Source organism: Wolffia australiana, chromosome 18 (genome assembly GCF_029677425.1).
Source record: "Wolffia australiana isolate 7733 chromosome 18, ASM2967742v1".
Classification (NCBI taxonomy): domain Eukaryota; kingdom Viridiplantae; phylum Streptophyta; class Magnoliopsida; order Alismatales; family Araceae; genus Wolffia; species Wolffia australiana.
In genome coordinates this window covers 6690138-6698392 of record NC_135852.1, presented here as the reverse complement: position 1 = coordinate 6698392, position 8255 = coordinate 6690138, and the positions used below count along the sequence as shown (strand labels likewise).

At 42.3% G+C, this 8255-nt stretch overlaps 1 protein-coding gene across 3 annotated transcripts; it reads right to left on the bottom strand.

Moving 5' to 3' along the window:
• Positions 1 to 205: 205 nt before the first annotated feature.
• On the bottom strand, positions 206 to 6205 carry LOC144715349 (calcium-dependent protein kinase 18-like). 3 transcript variants are annotated; one of them, XM_078590294.1, is made up of 12 exons: positions 5682 to 6205; positions 5200 to 5330; positions 4657 to 4698; positions 4356 to 4467; positions 4201 to 4279; positions 3871 to 4040; positions 3236 to 3362; positions 3030 to 3145; positions 2855 to 2962; positions 2700 to 2762; positions 2433 to 2606; positions 206 to 1308 (listed from the first exon to the last, which is right to left on the bottom strand). In XM_078590294.1, exons 1-12 carry the CDS (start codon positions 5988 to 5990, stop codon positions 1180 to 1182), a joined length of 1560 nt encoding a protein of 519 aa, XP_078446420.1. In that variant the 5' UTR covers positions 5991 to 6205; the 3' UTR covers positions 206 to 1179. The 3 variants fall into 3 exon arrangements, with proteins under 3 accessions (XP_078446420.1, XP_078446421.1, XP_078446422.1); XM_078590295.1 differs by having other exon boundaries at positions 6068 to 6205; XM_078590296.1 differs by lacking the exon at positions 5682 to 6205 and adding an exon at positions 5457 to 5611.
• Between the last annotated feature and the right edge of the window lie 2050 nt (positions 6206 to 8255).

Sequence of the window (8255 nt, the reverse complement as noted above, 5' to 3'; positions counted from 1 at the left end):
TTGTTCTCTCCTTTTGAAGTAGTGCAATCCTTTTGAGCTGGGTCTTTCTTTAATATGCGTGCCTCATAGAGAGACTATTCATGAGGAAATATTGAGCTATCACTAAAACATGTGATTTCCACAAATCCACTTTATGTTTGCCTTCTTTGGTGCAGTAGATTAATTCACCAAATATCAAGTTCAGAGGTTCCCCAACAATTCCAAATAAATCTGAAATATCACTCTCACAACTGACTTAGACAACAATAGGAGCAACCCATCATTCTCCAGCTCATGAATCTTAATGAAAACTCAAGGATGCCCGTCTTTAGTATTTACAGAATGCCCACGGAGGAACATCGAATAGCATACCCACAACCAGAGGATCATAACTTGTGGGTAGAGAGAGAGAGAGAGGAAGAGAGAGAGGCAGGGAGAGAAGGAGAGAGAAAGAAAGGCAGCGAGAGAGATAGAGAGAGAACGCGAGGGAGAGAGAGAGGGAGAGAGAGCGCGAGGTGGGAGAGAGAGAGGAAAGGAGGGAGGGAACAAGAGAGATAAATAAAGAACGCGAGGGAGAGAGAGAGAGGGGGGGAGGGAGGGAGCAAGAGAGGTAGATAGATAGAGAACGCGAGGGAGAGAGAGAGAGAGAGAGGGAGAGAGAGAGGGAGGGAGCAAGAGAGATATATAGAGAGAGAACGCGAGGGAAAGAGAGTGAGGGAGAGAAAGGGGGAGAGAGGGAGAGAGGGAGGGAGCAAGAGAGATAGATAGAGAGAAAACGCAAAGGAAAGAGAGAGAGAGAGAGAAAGGGGGAGAGCGGGAGAGAGGGAGGGAGCAAGAGAGATAGATAGAGAGAGAACGCGAGGGAGAGAGAGAGGGGGAGAGAGAGAGGAAGGGAGGAAGGGAGCAAGAGAGATAGATAGAGAGAGAGATATATATATATATATACACATAGATAGATAGAGAGAAGAGGGAGAGGGAGAGGGAGAGAGAGAGGGAGCGAGCGAGAGAGGGAGAGAGAGGAAGAGAGAGAGAGAGAGAGGGAGAGAGAGATTGCGTGAGAGAGAGAGAGAGCGAGAGAGAGAGGGAGAGAGATATAGATAGAGAGAAGAGAGAGAGATATAGATTAATAGAGAGAAGAGAGAAAGAGAGGGAGAGAGATATAGATAGATAGAGAGAAGAGAGAGAGAGAGATCAATGAGCTCAGTGGAGCTGAGAACCCATGCTTGCGTTTCTCAGGAGCCTGCGGAATTCGATAAGACTGATCTTCCCGTCCTGATCTATATCCGCCTCTTCTAGCAGTGGATCGATAGATCCCTTCATTCCCGTATGCTGCAAATTATTGATCCACATCATCAATAATAGAACTAGTTCGTTCCAGATGACCTAACTGGATGCATATGAAGATCTGTGGATGGACAGATGGATGGATGGAAGGAAGGATAGAGCCGTGGATGGATGGAGGGATGGATGGAAGGATGGAGCGGTGGATGGATGGACAGATAGATGGATAGATGGATCGATGAATGAATACGTATAGATATATGTGTTTATAAATATTGGCGCAGATCTACATATATGTGTAAAGAGAGAAAGTTGTTGTTGTCAGTAGAGAGAGAGAGCGAGAGAGAAATATCGAGAAAGAGAGAACGAGAGAGAGAGAGAACGATAACAGACCAACAGAGAGAATGAGCGGGTGACACACAAGGACGACAGAGCGAGAAAGAGAATAAAAGAGAGAGAGAGAGAGAGAAGGTGAAAGATACAGACGACAGAAAACGACGAGAAAGAGAGGACAAGAGAGAGGGAACGACGACAGAAAATACGACACGAGCAAGAGCGAGATAGAGAGCGAGCGAGAGAGAGACGGATAGAGGGAGAGAGAGAAACAACAGGAGAGGGAAGGAGAGAGAGAGCGATAGAGAGAGGGAGAACGACGGAGGGACTGAGAGAGAGAGAATGACGGAGAGAGATAGAAAGAGAGAGAGAGAATGACGGAGAGAGATAGATAGAGAGAGAGAGAGAGAGAGCGAGGGGGGAGAAAATGACGGAGAGAGAGAGAAAGAGAGAGGGAGAGAATGACGGAGAGAGAGAGAAAGAGAGAGGGAGAGAACGACGGAGAGAGAGAGAAAGAGAGAGAGAGAGAGGGAGAGAACGACGGAGAGAGGGAATAAGAGAAGGAGAGAACGACGGGTAGAGAGAGAAAGAGAAGGGAGAACGATGGACAGGAAGAAAGATAAAGAGAGAGAGCGAGAGGGAAACAAAGAGCGAGAAGGAGAGAACGACGGGTAAAGAGAGAAAGAGAATGAGAAAACGAAGGACAAGAATAAAAGATGGAGAGAGCGAGAGGGAAACAATGAGTGGAAGGAGAGAGAATGACGAAGAGAGAGATAGAGAGGGAAAGATAGAGAGAGACGGAGAGCTAGAGAGAGAAAGAGAGATAGAACAGCACTGACCATCCTCAGCTCTTCAGCCGTGATGAACCCATCTCTGTCAACATCGAATTTCTCGAAGGCAGCCTGTGAGCGGGACAGCCACTTCTCCAAATCGTTCTTCTCCATCTGATGCACATGCAGAGTCGCCGCCACGAACTCATCAAAATCAACCAATCCGTCCGTGTTGCTATCGATCTACACCCACCCCACAAAAACCAACCCTCAGATCAATCCCCACGAACACACACAACGCAAGAACAAGAACAATTAAGAGACTTGTTTAATTACCGCTTGTAGAATCTCCAGCACCCGGGGCTCCCTCATCCTCCAAATTATATCCTTGGACAACGCCTATAACAAGACAAATAATCGTCAATTGTTCAAATTATTCAGATAAGTCCAAAAGAGAGCAAATTTTTTAAAGATTAGACAAGTTTTTCTACGTGTCTCATCTCCTCCAGGCTGATGGAGCCGTTCTTATCTACGTCGATGGCGTTGAACTGGTCTCGGAGGTTCGCCAACTCGTGTTCGTCTAGCGTGCTCGCCAGGGCCTACAAATTGCGATTTTTAGTTTTTTTTTTTTTTCGGTTTAAGAAAAAAGAAATAAAATTGACCCACGCGAAGAGCCAGCTGCTTCATCCTGCTAAACTTGACAAACTGTCGCATGCTGCCGAGCACTGAAATGTCCAGGGGAATCTCCGAGGCGTCGCCGTCTTCTCTCACCCAGGGGTGAGCTGGTAAATGTAATCAATAAAAACTGTTAATCATAATTGAAAGGGAGATTATACTGGTTTAATCATGATTAAAAAGGGGATAATACTGACAGAGGGCCTGAGCGGCGGTTAATCTGGCGCGAGGATCTTTAACCAGGATCCTCTTTACGAAGTCCTTGGCGCTTGGGCTTATGCTCGGCCATGGTTTACGACGGAAGTCAGGCTTATTCCGTAAAACCTGCAAAAAAATTGATAAAAAATAAACATCTCACTTCGGACAACATCAGTTCACTTATAGTTATTATTTTCGCTCAACCTTCAGAGATGACGGAGAACACAACCATTCTCAGTGGCCAAACCCTTAGAACTGAATTATAGTGGAACTCAATTTTTTACCCGTCAGACTGCTCTAATCGAGTTTTTTTCGGATTTAAGCCCCTACCCACTTTGCTAAAAGTTATAGCTTATAGCAAGGGGCTTACTTTTCCTCTCAAGCAGGATCTTGTTTTTCAACACTCCTCCCCAACATGGTCCATGACAAGATTCAGGAGCCTACCCACTGTGCTAAAAGTTAATATAATTTTTCTTAAGCAAGGGAAATAATATTTTTCTTAAGCAGGGTGTTGTTCTTCAACAAAGATTTTTTTTTTTGAAAACTGCTTCAACAAAGATATTATCGCTGATTGAAATGAACGTTTTCCCCCGAATTAAGAGCAGAAAAAATGGGAAAAAGAGTGTTAAGAGACCTCCTTGAAGATTCCGTCCTCAGTTTTGTCCCAAAATGGTCTTTTCCCGCAGAGTAAAATGTAAGTGATTACTCCGATGCTCCACACATCTGACTCGGGCCCAGATTTTCGCTTCAGAACCTCTGGGGCAACGTAATATGCGCTCCCCACAATGTCACGGAATCTCTGTCCTGCATTGAATTGCACGACTCAGAGGTGATTAGTCCACTTTGCTGTGCGCATTTAAGAACAGCAAATTTGAAAGAAAAAAAGGAAGATCACCCAGAATTGGTGATCAACACAGATAATTAAGAAAAATATGATTAACAAGACGGCTTTTCCAGAGCCCACCTGGCTTTATAAAGTCAGACAAGCCGAAGTCAGTCGCCTTAAGTGGCGAGTCTTCGCTCTTGGACTTGAAGAGAAAATTCTGTAGATTTGTGTACCAACTTTTTGTCAATTTCTCATTATAAATTCACTTTATTGACAAATTAATAAAACCATACCTCTGGCTTCATGTCGCGGTGGACTATTCCGTGTAGATGGCATTTGGCTGTGACCTTCAGCATCTGGCGCACCACCTTGGCAGCATCTTTCTCCGAGTACCGGCTATCTTTCCTGTTATGGATGGCTTCATCTGTCAGCCAATTTCGGGCTGAAAGAAGAAATGGCGATATCATATTGATATATTTTTTTCTTTTTTGGGTAGCAAGAACGATCTCTTTATTGATAGATCTGTTTATGTGTTAATTTTTCTTAATCGGCTTGTCCTTTGTCAAATTAGGAAGAAGACTATTATGGGCTTACTTGGACAGTATCCGGTCCAGTAGCTCGCCGCCTTCACACAACCTGATTAAAGAGAATGTCAACACGTTAAACTAATGCCAGTGGACACATGATAGTATTTTAGAAGCAAAAAACACCAAAATTAATTACTTGTCTTTATCTAGAGGCCTAACGGGGCAATTTTTTCAGATGACAAATTATTTATGAGAATACTGAAATTTTCAAAGAAGATACGAGGGAAAATAGAGAATGTTCGGCTTTTAGGATTGGAAAAGAAGTGAAGATATACTGTCAAAGATATATAAGTATAGCACTACGAGTTGTTTTCCCAGAAATGAAGTTTCAATTTGAGTCTGATGTTCTCTGGAACTTATATCCTAATAATATTTTTTAACACAGACCATAAAAATGAAATTGGCTGCCAGCCATCCTTTGAAAACTGCTCCAGCATTTAGAGAATAAAACACTCTCGAAATGCGGTTGCAAATTTGTCTTTTAGTAAGAGAAAACATATATTTGAAAACTGAAAACTCAAGAAACCGAAGGGTGAGGAATAAATCTCACTCCATTACTATGTACACATAGGAGTCATCTTCAAAGGCGTTGTGAAATTGAACTACATTCTCGTGTCCCGTGAGAGCCTGCAAGATCTTCACCTCTCGCTTCACATCCTCAACAGCAACAGGAAGAACCATCTGGGATCAAACAAGATTTACAGAGACGTTTAATTAGATCGAAGAGAAAACTGCTGCTATCTTAATTAATCAAGAAGAAGAAATGAGAAAAAATAAATAAACTCCACTCTTTACCGGAGAACTTACAAGGAAAAACTATAGATTCTTTATAGTTAATAAGAGAAATTCCGTTTGAAATTCTGGGGAATCACCGTTGTTTGTAAAGGAGGACTCCTATGAATCGATCCCCTAAAAAAAAGAATTATTTTTCGCTCTAGCAATTCTGACAAAGGGGCTCGATTCCAAGCGCCGGATAATTTATTGGAGGATTGAATTCCGCCGGATCAGACCCGAAAAACCGATGAATTGTACCTTATTCTTGTCTATTTTCTTGACGGCAACCTTTTCGCCGCTGGCTTTATCCGTCGCAACAAACGTAAAACCAAATTGCCCCCTGCCCAGAAGCTTCCCGATCGTATACCTGCTCTGAAAATCCCTCCCATACCCAAAGGTCGTTCTTTTCCCACATGGAACAACACCATCCGTCTTCCTCTCTCTTCGATTCTCCCTCTGCGGCTGCCTCGGCGGCGGGGGCAACGCGTTGTTCTTCTGCTGCCGCGCGCTGGCGCCGCTGCTGCTGTATCCTATGACTTTGGCAGCGCTAGAGAGACAAGATCCCATCTTTTCCTCGAATTCTTCGCCAAAAACATCAATTTCGACCTACGACGGAGAATTATGAAGTTTTTCCATAGACTTACAACATATCGGATCAGGATCCTGGCAGGAAGGCGAGAGGAAGGTATGTGGAAGTCGGAAAACCATCGATTCGTCAACGATCAACGATCAACGCGGCCGTGGACTGCGGTCGTAGTTCAATCTCCGAATCGAAGATAGAGTCTTCTACCCCACTCGCTCTACTCTTTGTTTTCAAATAGTAACAATTACACGAAAGTCCCTCTCTTTTCCGATAATTTAATTCCCGCTTCAATCCCTTTCCAAATTTCTCACGCAATTAGCTGGCACACGGTTTTACACGTGGCTGTATCTGAGTGGATAGTTCCGAGTGCGGCAGATAATGCCAAAAATCAATTAATTCGTTGCGCGTAGGGTTGACTAGACGTTGACTGGTCAACTTAGAGAAAACTGATAAAACTGACTATTATTAAACGTTGCATGAGTCAGTCTTTGCAGAAATCTCCCCCAATGACTAATTGACGACTCAACTTACTATGTTTCTATGTCAATTAGAGATTTAACTAACAATAAAACAGTGAACCTGTACCCCTACTCGGAAACCTAAACGTTGGTGGGGTCTTGGTATTGGCTTTTGCAAAAACCTAAACTTCAGAATGGTTGGTATGACCTACGAGTATTAGACAACATCTAATTCAAAGTTAAAAAATAATTGTCAATCTTTTATGTCTAATATTGATCAGAAGAGTTAAATTATATTGTTTTCGCAATGGATTCACTTTAAAATCAAAGAAAAGTCTGGCACGTCTCTCTGCAGCAAAGCTTTGTGAAAAACATTACAGTACTATAGGTTCTAGAGCTGATGAATATAGTAAGTTTGATATTTATGTTTCAAAGATGTGTTGTGGTTATTTTTTCCCTTTGAATTAGGTAACTAACTTTCAGTAAGCCTATGAATCACAAATGGAGGGTATGGGTTAGCTTAGGTTTTTCTTAATTTGATAAAAAATGTTGAAACCTGCACAAGAAAGAAGTAATTTAATAGAACTTTAATGTTACAATTACCACGAGCAAAAATGGTTTTTGGACGAATGGCAGATGGAGAATTTGAATACACGGAGTGGGACTGAATGGACATCTGTTCAGTCATCTGTACATGGCATTTCATCTGGTCCAGCTCATTATTTATCCTTTATTCACCATCTTCACCATTTTGTTATCAGTCCGTTCTGCCATTAGTCGTGATGAAAAATGCAATGGAATAAATATGCAAAACAGCGTGATGAAAAAAGAGTGTGACAGAGATAGCAAGAGAGACAGAGAGAGAAAAAGGGAAGGACACTGAGTGGGAGAGCAATGCCGACAAGATGATGGACGACGTCTCTGTCGATGACAGTCATCTTCCCCGTCGACAATAGTTGTTGTCCTATCAATGATGTTCGTTGTCCTATTCGGCAACATTCATCATCCCTATCAATGATGATCATCTTCCTGGATGTCAATGATCATCGTCCCAGATGACGGTGGTCAACAACCCCATCCACCACAGTCTGGTCTCCATCCATGATGGTTGCAATCCCCCTCATCATCAACAATTGTCGTCCCCATCAACAATGCTCATCATCCACCTCGCCAAGGGTCATTGTTCCCCTTGATGATGTTATCATCCCCATGATCCATGATCTTTTTCCCTGTAATACATTATTAATTGTCCCCAATTGACATCCTCATCCCCCCTCATCGACAGTTAATTTAATATTAGCTTATTTATATTTAGACTTATATTTAATTTAATATTAAGTAATTAGAATTTTTTAGTTTAGTCTTTTGCCATGCCACCTGTCATCATTTGAATCTTCAAATGGAGACCAGTCATGGCTTTTTTTCAATGATTAATGCAGCTAAAGGGATATTATGGCATCATAATCATGATGCCATAATGGTTAATCAATACTAACTCATCTTTATTCGCATGTGATGAAGAGGGCCAATGAAAAAATGGTGGGAGTTTAATTTGCACTTACTATGGTCACATGGACTGGGGATGAGTTATTTAATATTATTTATTTAGAATTTTTTTATTCTATTGAGTTATCACCAATGATGGCGCCAACCACGTGTCAACACATAAGTGGATCCACATATACATGAGGCACACACGTGTATAGGTGGCGCTGATGTGTTGATTGTTTTATGCGTAGATGTGGTGCAAGCTGACGTAGTGTCATGTCATGACCTTTTAATCATAAAATA